The 19,099-nt window shown below is 45.9% G+C and overlaps 1 protein-coding gene across 4 annotated transcripts in view; it reads left to right on the top strand.

Annotated features, from left to right (window-relative positions):
• Nucleotides 1–19,099, top strand: part of DOCK2 (dedicator of cytokinesis 2) — a 1,781,615-nt gene that overhangs the window by 69,619 nt on the left and 1,692,897 nt on the right. For all 4 annotated transcript variants that reach the window (XM_063928256.1, XM_063928254.1, XM_063928255.1 and 1 more), the window contains exon 2: nucleotides 12,601–12,684. In XM_063928256.1, the coding sequence (XP_063784326.1) occupies nucleotides 12,601–12,684 (84 nt within the window). The remainder of the gene's footprint in view (nucleotides 1–12,600; nucleotides 12,685–19,099) is intronic.

Below are 19,099 nucleotides of genomic sequence, written 5' to 3'. Positions count from 1 at the left end.
CGGCGTAATTTGAATAATGGAGACTACTGTGCACCGTTATATGAATTGGTATTATTTAGTGGCCACACCCCTTCCCCACGAAGCCACGCCCCTATATTTTTTGCGCGTGCCTACGGCGCGCACTGCCCCTGTTTTGCAGCAGGGGTGGGGCGCCGATGCCGTTTCTTACACACAGTGCTAAAATGGCTAGTTACGGCACTGTTGCTAGGTATCCATTTCTCTGACCCTGAGCAGGTTCCCCTCACCAGATCCTCTCCAGGGGTGAGGGAGTGGACTTGGATGGAATGAGGGGGGGCCCAAATCATTTTGTCGCACCTGGGCCCACCGCTCGCTAGTTCCGCCACTGAGTACAGCTGATATTGAACTGTGGTACTGTAGTTGCTAGTACAGCTGATATTAAACCGTGGTACTGTAGCTGCTAAAACAGCTGTCATTGAACTGTGGTACTGTGGGATGCGGTCAAGATCCCGCCAGACGGAATCCCGGCGGTCGAAATACCAAGACCGGGATCCCGTCCGGCACAATCCTGACATATTCTCCCTCTGTGGGTGTCCACGACACCCATAGAGGGAGAATAAATTAGTGTGCCAGCTGCGTTGCGCTCGCCCCCCAGTCGGGATTATGCCGGTCAGGATTCCGGTGTCGGGATTCCGACCGCTGGGATCCCGACCGGCGGGATTTCGTACTGATCCCGGTAGTGTAGCTGCTAGTTCAGCTGATATTAAACCGTGGTACTGTAGCTGCTAATACAGCTGGTATTGAACTGTGGTACTGTAGCCGCTAATAATGCTGGTATTGAACTGTGGTACTGTAGCTACTAAGAATAAAGTTGAACATATTTGTGCTTTGTTTTCCCACTACTTATATGGCCAAAGATTTGTTATAGAAGTAATCCTTTTTCACCACTGATTAATTCATTAAAAAAATAAGAATTTACTTACCGATAATTCTATTTCTCGTAGTCCGTAGTGGATGCTGGGAACTCCGTAAGGACCATGGGGAATAGCGGCTCCGCAGGAGACTGGGCACAAAAGTAAAAGCTTTAGGACTACCTGGTGTGCACTGGCTCCTCCCCCTGTGACCCTCCTCCAAGCCTCAGTTAGGATACTGTGCCCGGACGAGCGTACACAATAAGGAGGGATTTTGAATCCCGGGTAAGACTCATACCAGCCACACCAATCACACCGTACAACCTGTGATCTGAACCCAGTTAACAGCATGATAAGAGAGGAGCCTCTGAAAAGATGGCTCACAACAATAATAACCCGATTTTTGTAACAATAACTATGTACAAGTATTGCAGACAATCCGCACTTGGGATGGGCGCCCAGCATCCACTACGGACTACGAGAAATAGAATTATCGGTAAGTAAATTCTTATTTTCTCTGACGTCCTAGTGGATGCTGGGAACTCCGTAAGGACCATGGGGATTATACCAAAGCTCCCAAACGGGCGGGAGAGTGCAGATGACTCTGCAGCACCGAATGAGAGAACTCCAGGTCCTCCTCAGCCAGGGTATCAAATTTGTAGAATTTAGCAAACGTGTTTGCCCCTGACCAAGTAGCTGCTCGGCAAAGTTGTAAAGCCGAGACCCCTCAGGCAGCCGCCCAAGAAGAGCCCACCTTCCTTGTGGAATGGGCTTTTACAGATTTTGGCTGGGGCAGGCCTGCCACAGAATGAGCAAGCTGAATTGTACTACAAATCCAACGAGCAATAGTCTGCTTAGAAGCAGGAGCACCCAGCTTGTTGGGTGCATACAGGATAAACAGCGAGTCAGATTTTCTGACTCCAGCCGTCCTGGAAACATATATTTTCAGGGCCCTGACTACGACCAGCAACTTGGAGTCCTCCAAGTCCCTAGTAGCCGCAGGTACCACAATAGGCTGGTTCAAGTGAAACGCTGAAACCACCTTAGGGAGAAATTGAGGACGAGTCCTCAATTCCGCCCTGTCTGAATGGAAGATCAGATAAGGGCTTTTACAGGATAAAGCCCGCCAATTCTGACACGCGCCTGGCCGAGGCCAGGGCCAACAACATGACCACTTTCCATGTGAGATATTTTAACTCCACAGATTCAAGTGGTTCAAACCAATGTGACTTTAGGAACCCCAAAACTACATTGAGATCCCAAGGTGCCACTGGAGGCACAAAAGGAGGCTGTATATGCAGTACCCCTTTTACAAACGTCTGAACTTCAGGAACTGAAGCTAGTTCTTTCTGGAAGAAAATTGACAGGGCCGAAATTTGAACCTTAATGGACCCCAATTTTAGGCCCATAGACACTCCTGTTTACAGGAAATGCAGGAATCGACCTAGTTGAAAATTCCTCCATCGGGGCCTTACTGGCCTCGCACCCCGCAACATATTTTCGCCAAATGCGGTGATAATGCTTTGCGGTTACATCCTTCCTGGCTTGATCAGGGTAGGGATGACTTCATCCGGAATGCCTTTTTCCTTCAGGATCCGGCGTTCAACCGCCCTGCCGTCAAACGCAGCCGTGGTAAGTCTTGGAATAGACAGGGTCCTTGCTGGAACAGGTCCCTTCTTAGAGGTAGAGGCCACGGGTCCTCCGTGAGCATCTCTTGAAGTTCCGGGTACCAAGTCCGTCTTGGCCAATCCGGAGCCACAAGTATAGTTCTTACTCCCCTCCGTCTTATAATTCTCAGTACTTTTGGTATGAGAGGCAGAGGAGGGAATACATACACTGACTGGTACACCCACGGTGTTACCAGAGCGTCCACAGCTATTGCCTGAGGGTCCCTTGACCTGGCGCAATACCTGTCCAATTTTTTGTTTAGGCGGGACGCCATCATATCCACCTTTGGTTTTTCCCAATGGTTTACAATCATGTGGAAGACTTCTGGGTGAAGTCCCCACTCTCCCGGGTGGAGGTCGTGCCTGCTAAGGAAGTCTGCTTCCCAGTTGTCCACTCCCGGAATGAACACTGCTGACAGTGCTATCACATGATTTTCCGCCCAGCGAAAAATCCTTGCAGCTTCTGCCATTGCCCTCCTGCTTCTTGTGCCTCCCTGTCTGTTTACGTGGGCGACTGCCGTGATGTTGTCCGACTGGATCAGCACCGGCTGACCTTGAAGCAGAGGTCTTGCTTGGCTTAGGGCATTGTAAATGACCCTTAGCTCCAAAATATTTATGTGAAGTGATGTCTCCAGGCTTGACCACAAGCCCTGGAAATTTCTTCCCTGTGTGACTGCTCTCCAGCCTCGCAGGCTGGCATCCGTGGTCACCAGGACCCAGTCCTGAATGCCGAATCTGCGGCCATCTAAAAGATGAGCACTCTGCAACCACCACAGGAGAGACACCCTTGTCTTTGGTGACAGGGTTATCCGCTGATGCATCTGAAGATGCGATCCGGACCATTTGTCCAGCAGGTCCCACTGGAAAGTTCTTGCGTGGAATCTGCCGAATGGAATTGCTTCGTAGGAAGCCACCATTTTTCCCAGGACCCTTGTGCACTGATGCACTGACACTTGGCCTGGTTTTAGGAGGTTTCTGACTAGTTCGGATAACTCCCTGGCTTTCTCCTCCGGGAGAGAACACCTTTTTCTGGACTGTGTCCAGGATCATCCCTAGGAATAGAAGGCGTGTCGTCAGGATCAGCTGCGATTTTGGAATATTGAGAATCCAACCGTGCTACCGCAGCACTATCTGAGATAGTGCTATCCCGACTTCCAACTGTTCCCTGGATCTTGCCCTTATCAGGAGATCGTCCAAGTAAGGGATAACTAAAAACTCCCTTCTTTCGAAGGAGTATCATCATTTCGGCCATTACCTTGGTAAAGACCCGTGGTGCCGTGGACAATCCAAACGGCAGCGTCTGAAACTGATAGTGACAGTTCTGTACCACAAACCTGAGGTACCCTTGGAGAAGGGTAAATTGGGACATGTAGGTAAGCATCTTTGATGTCCAGAGAGACCATATAGTCCCCTTCTTCCAGGTTTGCAATCACTGCTCTGAGTGACTCCATTTTGAATTTGAACCTTTGTATGTAAGTGTTCAAGGATTTTAGATTTAAAATTGGTCTCACCGAGCCGTCCGGCTTCGGTACCACCAATAGTGTGGAATAGTACCCCTTTCCCTGTTGCAGGAGGGGTACCTTGATTATCACCTGCTGGGAATACAGCCTGTGAATGGCTTGCAATACTGTCTCCCTGTCTGAGGGAGACGTCGGTAAAGCAGACTTTATGAAACGGCGAGGGGAAGACGTCTCGAATTTCTTGAGACGGGCCCCCACCGTGCCTGAGACCGCTTGTAAAGCCCCAGCGTCATGCTGAGGACTTTGCGGAGGCGGGAGAGGGCTTTTGTGGGAATTGGCTGTTTGCTGTAGCCTTTTTCCTCTCCCTCTGCCACGGGGCAGAAATGAGGCGCCTTTTGCCCGCTTTATGGGGCCGAAAGGACTGCGCCTGATAATACGGCGTCTTCTTAGGTTGAGAAGCTACCTGGGGTAAAAATGTGGATTTTCCAGCCGTTGCCGTGGCCACCAGGTCTGTTAGACCTACCCCAAATAACTCTTCCCTTTTATAAGGCGATACTTCCATATGCCTTTTGGAATCAGCATCACCTGACCACTGTCTTGTCCATAACCTTCTTCTGGCAGAAATGGACAGCGCACTTACTCTTGATGCCAGTCGGCAAATATCCCTCTGTGCATCACGCATATATAGAAATGCATCTTTTAAATGCTCTATAGTTAGTAATATACTGTCCCTATCTAGGTTATCAATATTGTCAGTCAGGGAATCCGACCAAGCCCCCCCAGCACTGCACATCCAGGCTGAGGCGATTGCTGGTCGCAGTATCACACCCGTGTGAGTGTATATACATTTTAGGATATTTTACTGCTTTCTGTCAGTAGGTTCCTTAAGGGCGGCCGTATCCGGGGACGGTAGTGCCACCTGTTTAGACAAGCGTGTGAGCGCTTTATTCACCCTAAAGGGTGTTTCCCAACGTGCCCTATCCTCTGGCGGGAAGGGGTATGATGCCAATAACTTTTTTATCGGGGGAAACCCACGCATCATCACACACTTCATTTAATTCCTCAGATGCAGGAAAAACTACAGGCAGTTTTTTCTCACCCAACATAATACCCTTTTTAGTGGTACTGGTATTATCAGAAATGTGTAAAAACATTTTCCATAGCCTCAATCATGTAACGTGTGGCCCTACTGGAAGTCACATTCGTCTCTTAATCGTCGACACTGGAGTCAGTATCTGTGTCGGCGTCTGAATCTGCCATCTGCGGTAACGGGCGTTTTAGAGCCCCAGATGGCTTTTGAGACACCTGGACAGGCACAGACTGAGTCGCCGGCCGTCTCATGTCATCAATCTTTTGTAAAGAGCTGACACTGTCACATAATTCCTTCCATAAGCTCATCCACTCAGGTGTCGACTCCCTAGGGGGTGACATCTCTGTTACAGGCAATTGCTCCGCCTCCACCTCATTTTCCTCCTCATACATGTCGACACAACGTACCGACACACAGCACACACACAGGGAATGCTCTGATAGAGGACAGGACCCCACTAGCCCTTTGGGGAGACAGAGGGAGAGTATGCCAGCACACACCAGAGCGCTATATATATATATATACAGGGATAACCTTATATAAGTGTTTTTCCCCTTATAGCTGCTGTATTGTTATACTGCGCCCAATTAGTGCCCCCCTCTCTTTTTTAACCCCTTTCTGTAGTGTAGTAACTGCAGGGGAGAGTCAGGGAGCTTCCCTCCAACGGAGCTGTGAGAGAAAATGGCGCCAGTGTGCTGAGGAGATAGGCTCCGCCCCCTTCTCGGCGGCCTTTTCTCCCGTTTTTCTGTGGAATCTGGCAGGGGTTAAAATACACCCATATAGCCCTGGGGGTTATATGTGGTGTATTTATGCCAGTCAAGGTGTTTTACATTGCTGCTCAGGGCGCCCCCCCCTAGCGCCCTGCACCCTCAGTGACCGGAGTGTGAAGTGTGCCTGAGTAACAATGGCGCACAGCTGCAGTGCTGTGCGCTACCTTGTTGAAGACTGATGTCTTCTGCCGCCGATTTTTCCGGACCTTTTCTTGCTTCTGGCTCTGTAAGGGGGCCGGCGACGCGGCTCCGGGACCGAGCTCCGAGGCTGGGCCTGTGTTCGGTCCCTCTGGAGCTAATGGTGTCCAGTAGCCTAAGAAGCCCAATCCACTCTGCACGCAGGTGAGTTCGCTTCTTCTCCCCTTAGTCCCTCGATGCAGTGAGCCTGTTGCCAGCAGGTCTCACTGAAAATAAAAAACCTAAAACTAAACTTTTCACTAAGAAGCTCAGGAGAGCCCCTAGTGTGCACCCTTCTCGGCCGGGCACAAAAATCTTAACTGAGGCTTGGAGGAGGGTCATAGGGGGAGGAGCCAGTGCACACCAGGTAGTCCTAAAGCTTTTACTTTTGTGCCCAGTCTCCTGCGGAGCCGCTATTCCCCATGGTCCTTACGGAGTTCCCAGCATCCACTAGGACGTCAGAGAAATAGGCTTGTTGTGACCATTCAGAATGCAGCCAGGTTGGCACAGTGGGTGGCATGCAGGAGGTAGGGCAGTATAGGTGAGCAATATCATGTCATCGTGTTCCTGCATTCACTATATAGTGCTGAGATTGGGGTTGTGGCCACTATGCTGCAGAATCGTGTCATCAACCATCCACTCTACTTGGAAAGTTAGCAGCACAGGGTGGATGCCATTGCAGTTTCAGGAGAATCGAATGCTCTTCTGAAAGGCTGGGAGCAGGGCCGTCTTAACAGCAGTGTAGGCCTTGGGCAAAGCAATGCACTGGGACCCCTACCCATCCTGCAGCGGTAGGAGTGTTGTCAGGGGAAGCTTTGATGTCCCATGGGTGGTAGGGGGTGTTCTGTCCTCAGCTCAGGATGTAGAACCTGGAGCAGCAGCTTTGATGTACCGCGGGTGGTAGTGGGAGCTCTATCTACTGCTCAGCATGTAGGAGCTGGAGCAGTAATTTCTGATAATAACTCCTTAACTGCACAGATGGTGGGAGATGGGGCGGGAGGGAGAACACTAAACTGTAGAAGGGGACATTGGGCTGAATGAAGGTATCCCGGTACATTACTTCCAGGGTGTTAGGGGGTGTTTAATGTGCTGTGGAGGGGTGGATAGTAAAGTGGGCTTAATATTAATCATTTTCCGGTGGGATGGCAGCTTGCTTGACTGCAGATATATCTAGTTCCTGGAAATAGATTACTTAGCTTTCAATTGGATAAAAGACTAGAGAGTCCCACCTTTCAAGAGGTACTGGGGACTTGGGGATCTGAGTTAAGGACCCAGAGCAATCCACCGACAAAAATATAAAACTGCATACCAGGCGTATAGAGCTGGAGCAGGGACCAGCTGCTGGAAGGCAGATATCTCTAGTTCTGGGAATAGCAGAGACAAGCTGCCAGTGTCGGCTGAAAGGGGTGAGTCTCAGCTTTTGGAGTATACCCTCAGGAACAGTCTAAGTCAGACAAAACCTGAGATATCTGTCTGGGAATAGCATTTAACAGTCTTGGATGGGGACCACTGCTTTGACGTCGGATATCTCCAGTTCCCCAGGGCACAGTTTAAAAAATCTGGTACCCCTGGAAAAAAGGGATAATAATCCTGGGGCACTTGTGCAACTGCCATTGAGCCCATACGAAAAGACAGCCCTGGCCTCGAACACTACCCAGAATTCAAGAGCCTCTCGGTGATTCCGGGAGAGTAAGCAGGTATGGGTCAAAGGCTTTCTAAACATGATCATGGTCGTTTACTTGGACTTTTGTTTCCATTTCATATCCAGTACAGCTCAGGGAGTTTTTTTCCAATCAGTTGATTTTAAAACTGAACATGATTTGGTCTCTATCTCTTTATTCTCATAGCCATTCATTTATAAAAATAAAGAAGTTCCAGAAATAAAAGGATACTAGCACACACCATCACAAAGTAACTGGCCTTATTTGTTAACATCACGTCCAAATTTATAGTTAATAAAACAAGAAAACATTAAATATTATACACACAAACTTCTATTAATCAGGCATTGACTCCTGCAAAATTTCAATTCATTCTTCTTAAGGTCAATGCATATTTCTCATGGGTAGAGCAATGTAATATAAGGAACATCAACATCTGCTTGACATAAATATACCTTTTGAAATCATGCCCCTTGATGTCCTGGAAAAACTATTGAACAATTTAAGTAGTAGCTTACCAAGTTCATATCTTTCACAACAGACAAACTTTGAGGCAAATTCAATTCTGCAGGAGTTGGGAATTGCAAATTTCCACCTTAAATATTATATACATGGTGACTAATTTTCAGAATTTTAAGTCCCAAGATTTAATTCAGTAACCATTTGCGACGATCGCAGTGATGTAGTGTGTTTATTCTACAGTGCACAACCTGGGAAAAGTGCATGAAATAGTGGGAAAATCACACCAAACAATTGCAAATAACATAGCAGAACAGTATTTGAGGCTATTAGTGGGGTTAGGTATGTTTTACCGCCACATGGAATGCCGAATATCAGTATACCGACATTGGCATCCCGTGCAGCAGAATGCAGGCAGGGGGCGAGCGCAACGTGGGGATCCCGGCGTCGGTATTGTGACAGCCGTCAGGATCCTGGCGTCGGTATTGTGACTGTCGGGATCCCGACGAGTGGTATGCTAACCGCATGCCTAGTAGTGGCCAGAAGCAAAGTAATGGATGTACTTAACATGTGTGAATGGTTGATTTTTCCATAATTTAAAAATGGTAATATGGTAGAAAACTGATAACCTGCAAGTGCGTCAGCAAATGAAAGTCTTTTCAGTTTTTCTGATGCAGACAAATGTCTGTTAAGTGATTTGTCAGTGCTTTTATACAAGATTGTAAAAAAACACTTTAGCTCCAAACACTTTAGCATTTTCCATCAATACAACATTTCCACTTACCTGTCCCACATCATTTAACTCATGTATGAGCTTTATAGAGAAATTCACCTGAAACTGACAACTTGATTAGAGATGTGAGCGGACCGTCATGATTTTGGTTTTGGTTTTGCCAAAACCACCCTCAGATGTTTTGGCTTGGATTTGGTTTTGGTTTTGGATTTCTTGAAAATGGATAAAAACAGCTAATATCATGTAATTTGGACCTGTTTTTGTTCCTACAATATTGTTAACATCAATAACATTCATTTCTAGCCAAGTTTCACCACACTCTCCTGTGTGAACTCGCACTTGAAATCATGATGGAGGGACAATTAATCCAAACCCCAAGATTCTGATTTTAAATCCGATTTCCAAACAGCGGGAAGCTCCGAATTGGGACTGGGTTCGACTCGGATCCCCTAAAGGGATTTGTGCCGGGACTTGGTTTGACTTGGGTGAGCTTAGATTTGTAAAAAACGTACCGCACATCTCTAGTCTTTATTGGCCAACTTATGCTATTTAAACCCCTCCAAATGTGTGATTATTCATTGGGTTGGGTGCACAGGTGTGTCCTTTGTTTGTGCTTTGTTGCATTTGTTATCGCAATGCATAAGCATCATTGTAACACTATGTCGTGGGAGGCTGCGATCATTAGTACCTGCGGGTCTCCAATGCCTAGTGAAAGGATTGTGGGTGCGAGCGTACGCATGCACCCGCGACTCTAGAAGAGGAGTAGTTCTGCACTGGTCCCTACAGTTGTAGTTCAAAATAAGGACTTTCCTCATCTTTTCCCCAGCTCTGGGGGGTGCAAGAAAAACACAAATATGCTCAGACATGTTATCAGGGAGATTGGAATTGAATTGCAAAAAAAGCAGAGATGAATATTATTCGCAATTTAATTTTGCTAGTTTCTGGCATATCATGGTGGATTGAATCAGACTCTTTATATTTATGTTGTCTACATGTTGCAGTGCTGCCTAAAATGTTTTCAACCAATTCACCATTCTGTGGCTACTTTGTGTAACTTGAATTAGCCATATGTATTTATAGAATTTGTTTTCATTTGTTTTTGTTTTTTTATTGAGGCGGTGCCATGTTAAAAGTTATCTCACTTATTACCCACATCCTTATGATTCCTATGTCATAACAAGTTAAAAATGTAAGGTAGTGAGAGATCTACGGCTATAAAATAAACACATGGGGGATATGTACTAAGACTTGGAGAGTGATAAAGTGGAGAGAGATAAAGTACCAGCCAATCAGCTCCTAATTGCCATGTTACAGGCTGTGTCTCAAAACTGCCAAGAGCTCTTTGGTATATTATCTCGAGCAGCGAATAATTAACTGTCTTGCTGGGGGGTCTGCACTTCCCTGCTCTCTGGTGGATGACATCACCAGGAGGCGGGGCTTAGGTCCGGTAGCCATTAGAAAAGGGCTTAAGTCAGACGGCAGGGCTGGCTTCTATTAACTGCATCAGCTACAGCCAATAGAAGCCAGATAGGCCTGTCCAGGGGCGTGGCTTCCCATAGGACTGCCTGGCTGTGATTAGCATGGAGTGCTTCCTACGGGAAGTCACTGCCTCTGCTAGGCGAAGTCCCTGCTGCTTGCACATTTTACTGGTGGTAACATCCGCCACTGATTATCTCTATCGCTCTCTAAGGCTTAGTGGTACATTGGCGGTTAACATGGCTTTGAACCTGGATTGCACCAGACATTTAGTCTTCACAATACCCTTGTTCACCTGGTTAAAACCCCCTATAATTGACATAATACAAAGTCATAATAGTCCATTTGAAACTGTGTGGAAGGAGCTGACCAACATCCATACTACCTCTTTGTATGTTTTAGGTTTTGCTTGTACAAACAACTGTAATAGCATCTTATACTGTAAGCAGACAGTAGCCTGAAAAACAGACCTAGTATTTAAATGAACAGGTTTACTCAAACAACCCAACACCAAAGTCTCTAGAGTTTATTCTGCTGCGCTGGAGTGCAGCCATTTCCTGCCATGCTTCCTAGCACAACTATTCAGTTGATTCCTGAATTTTCCTGGCCTACCCACTGGCCACTATCCAGCATCAGTGCTCAGAGCACCAGGCAGATGAGAGTTTTAAACTCTTCCTGTTCGCTGCTTTTGATTCCTAGCTGACCCTGGGCAACCTGGAAAACTCAAAGTTCCAAACCACCATTGCATCTGCAGATTAAAGAGGCTTCACTTTCTTCTCCCTTGGAAGGAAGCGATCATACATGAATGTGGGCAATATATTATGTATAATTAAATTTATTATGATTTTAATGGTTGTATGGTGCTCCTGCTCTCTTGTTCCTATGTTGTAGTACTACTGTAAGTCACAGCAAGGTAGCACATCCCATTATAAGTAACTAGGTTGTGCAGTCCAGGCCCCCTCCCCCCAATCTATTCAGGTGAGACATAACCCCTTTTACCACAGTAGTCATAATTAATGCTTAGAAGCAGAAAAAAATGAACACTCTTAGTAGTTACATTTTACTGTTTATATGTGTGACCAGCTTCAGCTCCTACCTTGCTGTAGGAGGAGGGCTGCCGCGGGGGATACTCTGAGTCTCCGCCACCTTCTACACGCTGCCGCCCAGGTCCCGGCACTTTCCCTATGTATGCCCCTGCCCTATGTAGTTCACAGATGCCGGTATCCAGTGCATGTGCAGTAGTGGCGATGGTACTGTGCATGCGCAAAGCCACGGCTTCTATGGACTGCATCGGCTGCAGCCCATAGAACCTGGCTAGGGCTGACGAGGCAGGGAACTGGCTTCCTACATCTGGCTCTCTGCCTATCGCAGCCCGATCTGTCAGTCCAGGATGGAGGAAACACCTCTCAATGGGACTGCCCTATGTGTCTATGACTGGCAGGTAGGACTTCCAACAGGAAGTCACTACCAGTCACTGTGAAACCAGTGCAGTCTCACGGACTGCATCTGGCTTCACCGACAGTGGACTGAGGTAGCAGATTTTACCTGGGGGGGCTGCAGTCCTGAAAACTGAATGCTAACCAAACTATACTTAAAATCAATTTTGAAATGTGACTCATTTTACATACGAATGTGACTCACGTTATATTTCTGTCTCGAGTCAAAGGGCTCTAATACAAATTACACAGAATTGTAGAATCCACATGCATTATTCAATGTAGGCCTGTTTAATTTCCTGATTAACTGAAAGTGTATAAAAAAGTTATTCTGGTGATGATGGCCATATATAAAATATGTTTAGAAAATACATTGAAATTAGCCATTTCTGCATCCACTTCAACAACTTCCATATACAGTATGTTCAATGTTTACACATGCAGGAAATCGATACACGATAAATATATGTATCAATTTTCAATTATCACACAACATACCATTCTTTTAGCAGCATAAATATACAAAAATGTTAGCGATTATTTGAAATTTAATTTGCATGTCCTATATTTCATGTAGTGATTTAATTTTCATGTCCTATATTTCATGTAGTGACCTTATTACTGATAATTACTTAGTTGTACTGTGTTTTTAGGGGTATATGATTAGGCTGATACAATATAGAATATCACCATTGGATGGCAGTGCTAGCTAAGAATAGCAGATACAACAACAGCATGCACACTGTTTATGTATACAATACTGTGTTTCTAAACGGTTTTTGTTTTGTTTTTTACTATGCAGCAATTTGTAATTTTACAAGCAGCAGGTCACCACAAATCTCCCTTCAAATTGGGGATGTAGTCCACATATTAGAGTCATGTGAAGGTAAGGATCACTTTTGTCATCATTTATTCTATTTGTAGTACTAGATGTGTATGAAAGTTCTTCTACTAAAACAAGATAATGTGAAAATGTGTAATAGAAAGATACACACACTGTTATTGGTGTGTGGATTATTAGATCTACACTAAATAGGTCTACAGTCAATAGATCTACCACTAATGGCAGACATGCATTAGATTGACAGGGTCAAAAAGTCGACATGGTCAAAAGGTTGACATAGAATAAGTAGGGAGTAGAAAAGGTTAACAGGGTAAAAAGGTCTACAGGGTGAAAATGTCAACATGTAAATTGTCAACACAAAAAAGGTAGACAATTGTTTGATTTAATTTTTTGGGTGTTTTGTCACTTTACTGCCACAAACAACCCATTAGTGTACTGCGTCCCCTCGCATGGCTCGCTCCGCTCACCATGCTTCGGGCAAAGATTACTATTCCCAACCGTAGTCCACGTGGATGGTAAAGTATGAAGAAGTATAAAAAAAATATATTTTTTTAAAGTGTGTCTACCATATGTGTGTTGCCCAATGTCATGTTGACCCTTTGACCCTGTCAACCTTTTGACCCAGTCGATCTAATGCATGTCTACCATTAGTGGTCTACCTTTTGACTGTAGACCTTTTTAGTGTAGATCTATAGTCCGGTCACCCTATTATTGCTATGCACTGGAAAAGAAGGGCCTAATTCAGCATGGATTGCTATTCAGAGAAATTGCAAACTGAATGATGATTATTGAATGACGCACATATGTAGCATTCGCATTGTGCACTTTGGAGGGGTAATAGCGACAGAAAATGCATACAGATCGTAATCGCAATGCAACCGCTGTTAGACTGACAGGAAGTCTGCATTTCTGGGCGTAAACCTGTCGTTTTCTGGGTGTGTCAGAAAAAAACGCAGGCGTGCCCAGGTGTTTTTGGGGAGGGTCTCTGATGTCAGCGCAGACCACTTCCAGCCCGTCTCAGTCGCAGATTAGCGGCAGCCTCAGAACCTACTTACACTTGCACAGACGGCAAAACATTTGTTCCGGAAATTGCTCATGCATCTGCGAGTGGATAGCGATCTGTGATGCATTTACAATCTTGCACGGGGCGTTTTTTCTTCCTGCCGGGGCGGTGCCTCTCTACTCGCAGACAATTGCAATTTCTCAGAATAATGGGGGTCATTCCGAGTTGATCGCTAGCTGCATTTGTTTGCAGCGCAGCGATCAGGCTAAAAAACTGCATTTTTGCACATGTGGTGCAATGCGCACGCGCGACGTATGGGTACAACGAACGATGTCGTTTTGCACGGGGTCTAGCAATGCATTTCAGTCGCACTGCTTGCCGCAGAGTGATTGACATGAAGTGCGCGTTTCTGGGTGGCAACTGACCGTTTTCAGGGAGTGTGCTGAAAAACGCAGGCGTGCCAGGAAAAACGCAGGCGTGGCTGGGCGGGTTTGTGACGTCAAATCCAGAACTGAATAGTCTGAATTGATCGCAAGCGCTAAGTATGTTTTGAGCTACTCTGAAACTACACAAAATTTTTTTGTAGCCGCTCTGCGATACAAACATTTGCACTTCTGCTAAGCTAAAATACACTCCCAGTGGGCGACGACATAGTGTTTGCATAGCTGCTAAAAACTGCTAGTGAGCGATCAACTCGGAATGACCCCCAATGATCCATGCTGAATTAGGCCCGAAGTTCTGTATATTGCACTGGGAATTCTATTCTCCACAGTGGGATGACACTAGGCTCATGTGAGGTGCAATTTCTGGGCACCTAGCAATGTACATTATGGAAGCACAGGACAAATCACTACTAGCATCAGATGTTACTGAAATTAATATGCATACGCAGATTTTTGCAACTTTCTGGCACTGGTGCGTTTGCACATAAAACATGTCTAAAGAAAAGTTAGTATATCAATAAACATACATTTACTGTACAGTTTCATTTTATGTTTAAAATGTTATATGTGCCATCCTATTGAAGGTTATACACGTCAGTGAGCAGTGGCGGCTCTAGATGGGGAGCTGCAGTGCAGTCCAAAATTCAAACATGGAGCCATACCAACTGCCATCCAAAAGCTGTCAAACATTACGAGCCAGGACTCACTGTCAGTTGGTGCGACTCCCCAATTTGAATTTTGGACTGTGTTGCTGCCTCACCTCTGGAGCCTGACTGTCAGTGAGTATTATGAGAGACCTTCCTTTGTAACAGTGTATATCATAGGGGGATACTGTATGTATCAAAGCTTGAAAAGAGATAAAGTTCCAACCAGTGAGCTCCTAAGCTGTGAAAAGAGTGGAGAAGTGAGCCAGTGGAGAAGTTGCCAATGGCAACCAATCAGCATTGCAGTAAAATTTGTAATTTGCATACTATACACTGGTGAGCAGCTAGCCTGCAAGGGGACTCGCACCGCTCGCCCCGCTGCCAGCATTCTGCCGGGGAAGGGGGGGGGGGGATGCTGCTGTCAGGATATCGACAGTAGGCATCCTGCCCGACGGGATTATGTATGTAATCCATTTTTACTTACCCTCCAGAGTACAGCGTTGCAGCAGAATCGCTGCAGAAATCACTGGGAAAATGGGGCAGCGGCCATTTTCCTGGTGTTTCGTGCATGCTCACTAGTGCCCGGAGTCAAGAGCGCTGTGGCTGCCGACTAGAGAGGGGATGGGGGACAGAAGGAGACTGCACATGGGCCTCCTCCTCTCAAGACGCCCCTGATACTATATAATTATATAGAGCAGCTGATTGGTTCTCACTGGCTCACTTCTCCACTCTTTTCACTGCTTAGTACATATCCCCTTGTTTTTGAAAAATGACAGTTAGGAGCTGATTAATTGGTACTTTAGCTCTCTCCACTTTATCTCTCTCCAACCTTTGATACATATCCTTCACAATGTATGAGAAACTGTAGGGAGGCTGCTGGCAATTAGCACATTGGTTCTGACTGGTCACATGTCTTTAGTGTCGCATGATGTTGACCTGCCATAACAGACCACAGCAACAGCTAATTTATTTAATGCCTAGGGATGTTTAGCTGGAAGTACTGGTCAGATACAGGGGTAAATGTAATAGGGTCAGAATAGGAGGAAGGTGCTAAGGAGGTATTGTTGTATCTTGCTTTTTAAAAATGAAAGTATTGACTCCTTTTCTCGGTTTCCAAACGCTGAATATGGAAAAAAAACACTATTCAGCAAAGTGCATTTACACAACATATTGACTGCTGTTCATAGAGGTGTGGTATTGAAAGTCGACAGTAACTAGGTCGACAATGTCTAGGTTGACCACTATTGGTCGACAGTAACTAGGTCGACAGGGTGTCTAGGTCGACATGTTCTAGGTCGACAGGTCAAAAGGTCGACATGAGTTTTTAATGTTATTTTGGTGTCGTTTTCTTCGTAGAGGGACCGGGAACCCCAATTAGTGCACCGCGTCCCCTCGCATGGCTCGCTTCGCTCGCCATGCTTCGGGCATGGTGCCTTCGCTCCGCTACCGCTTCGCTCGGCACAGATTACCGTTCCAATCGTAGTCCACGTGGATCGTTGAGTATGAAAAGGTTCAAAAAAAGAAAAAAATTGTGAAGAAATCATGTCGACCTTTTGACCTGTCGTCCTAGAACATGTCGACCTAAAGACCCTGTAGACCTAGACATTGTCGACCTAGTTACTGTCGACTTTCAGTCCGGATCCCGTTCATAAACTGCAATAAGTGACATTAATGCAACTGATATTTTGCAATGAAATGTCAATTTATGAAAAACACTGCATAACTGGGTCAGCTGAGCACTAGAACGAAAGTTGCCGCCAGCATGATATCATGGGCGCTCTAGAAGTGGATACTCAAACATGGAGGGTTGCCACTTTGTCATTGTTAGGCAGTAAACACAAAGTGACCTTTTAAAGTACTCGTTCATGTTGGTAAAATGGATAAAATGCGCAAAACATCATCCAAATATTTGATACATTATTTTAGTGGATGAAAATAACTTTATCATTTTTAAAGATACACCGTAGTAAGGCATAAATTGAGTCCAAAATACTGTTTTCTGCCCTAGAATTTCTTTCTGATAAAATAATAACCATTCTAAAATGAAATACGTTTCCTAGCAAACCTCTCCTTAAATGTAATAGGTATATCTGCTATTGTTTCCCTCTGGCTTTTATATACATGTATGTCTCAGAAGTCTACTTATTGCACCTAAGAAGTAGAATGTACTTTATATTTTTTAAGAACTGTCTCCTTGATGCAGCTTACAATTTTAAGCACAAGCAAAATAAATGTTTATTAAGTGCAATAGTTGAAAAGACTTTACGGATGAGTAACAAATTGTATAGAAATGTAATCAAGGTCAATAGAAAGAATGAACAATGGATTCTAATAAAAAGGATTTTGGTACCTACTGGTAAATCCTTTTCTTGTAGTCCGTAGAGGATGCTGGGTTCCACATTAGTACCATGGGGTATAGACGGGTCCACTAGGAGCCATTGGCAATTTAAGAGTTTGAGAGTGTGGGCTGGCTCCTCCCTCTATGCCCCTCCTACCAGACTCAGTCTAGAAACTGTGCCCGAGGAGACGACATACTTCGAAAGAAGGATTATACACAGATAGTGGTGAGATTCATACCAGCTCACACATACAAGGCACGTCAAGCCAACTTGCTTGAATTTCTCAACAATAGCTGAAACATTACTTACCAAGTAACAATGCAGTACGCAACTAAAACAAAGTTGTACTGAACCAAATAACATTTGCAGGAAACGAAGCGCTGGGCGGGCACCCAGCATCCTCTACGGACTACGAGAAAAGGATTTACTGGAAGGTACCAAAATCCTATTTTCTCTTACGTCCTAGAGGATGCTGGGGTCCATATTAGTACCATGGGGATGTACCAAAGCTCCCAGAATGGGAGGGAGAGCGCGGAGGCTCCTGCAGAACTGATTGACTGAACTTCAGATCATCAGAGGCCAAAGTATCGAACCTGTAAAACTTTGCAAACGCGTTCGACCCAGACCAAGTTGCAGCTCGGCAAAGTTGTACTGCCGAGACACCCCGGGCAGCCGCCCAGGAAGACCCCACCTTACGAGTAGAGTGGGCCTTAACAGATTTTGGACCTGGCAGTCCTGCCGTAGAATAAGCGTGCTGGATAGTAAATCTGATCCAGTGAGAGATCATCTGCTTAGAAGCAGGACACCCAATTTTCTTGGGATCATATAGGACAAACAGAGAGTCTAATTTCCTGTGACGAGAAGTTCTCTTCACATATATCTTCAGAGCCCTTACGACATCCAAGGACTTTGATGTAATTGAGGAGTCAGTAGCCACTGGCACCACAATAGGTTGGTTGATATGAAATGCAGACACAACCTTCGGAAGAAACTGCTGATGTGTCCGGAGCTCAGCTCTATCTTCGTGGAAGATCAAGTAAGGGCTTTTACAGGATAAAGCCCCCAGCTCGGACACACGTCTAGCAGAAGCTAAGGCCAACAACTGACCGCCTTCCATGTAAGAAATTTGACCTGTACCTCCTGTATAGGCTCAAACCAATCCGACTGGAGGAACTGCAACACCATGTTAAGGTCCCAGGGCGCCGTAGGCGGTACAAAGGGAGGTTGGATATGCAGAACTCCCTTCAAAAAGGTCTGAACCTCAGGGAGGGCAGCCAATTGCTTCTGAAAGAAAATGGATAGGGCCAAAATCTGGACCTTTACAGAACCCAACCTCAGGCCCATATCCACTCCTGCTTGCAGGAATAGGTGGAAACGTCCCAGTTGAAACTCCATTTTAGGAAACTTCTTGGATTCACACCAAGAGACATATTTCTTCCAAATACGATGGTAATGTTTAGACGTTACCCCTTTCCTAGCCTGTATGAGGGTAGGAATAACCTTCTTCGGAATACCCTGCCGAGCAAGTATCGGGCGCTCAACTTCCATACCGTCAAACGTAGCCGCGGTAAGTCTTGCTAGGCGAACGTCCCCTGCTGCAGCAGGTCCTCCCGAAGAGGAAGAGGCCTCGGCTCTTCTTGCAGTATATTCAGAAGGTCCGGGTACCAAGCCCTTCTTGGCCAGTGTGGGGCAATGAGGATCGCTTGAACCCTTGTTCTCCTTATGAGCTTTAGGATTCTTGGGATGAGTGGGAGTGGTGAAAACACGTACACTGACTGGAACACCCACAGAGACATCAGGGCGTCCACTGCCACTGCCTGTGGGTCCCTCGACCTTGAACAATAACACTGTAGCTTCTTGTTGAGCCGAGAGGCCATCATGTCTATTTGGGGTAGTCCCCAAAGATCTGTTATTTCCTTGAACACCTCTGGATTGAGGCACCCACTCTCCTGGATGGAGGTCGTGTCTGCTGAGGAAGTCTGCTTCCCAGTTGTCTACTCCCGGAATGAAGATGGCTGACAGCGCTAA

Source organism: Pseudophryne corroboree, chromosome 6 (genome assembly GCF_028390025.1).
Source record: "Pseudophryne corroboree isolate aPseCor3 chromosome 6, aPseCor3.hap2, whole genome shotgun sequence".
In the NCBI taxonomy this organism is placed as follows: domain Eukaryota; kingdom Metazoa; phylum Chordata; class Amphibia; order Anura; family Myobatrachidae; genus Pseudophryne; species Pseudophryne corroboree.
The sequence above is the reverse complement of the archived record's forward strand: the minus strand, read 5'-3'. Positions and strand labels throughout refer to the sequence as shown.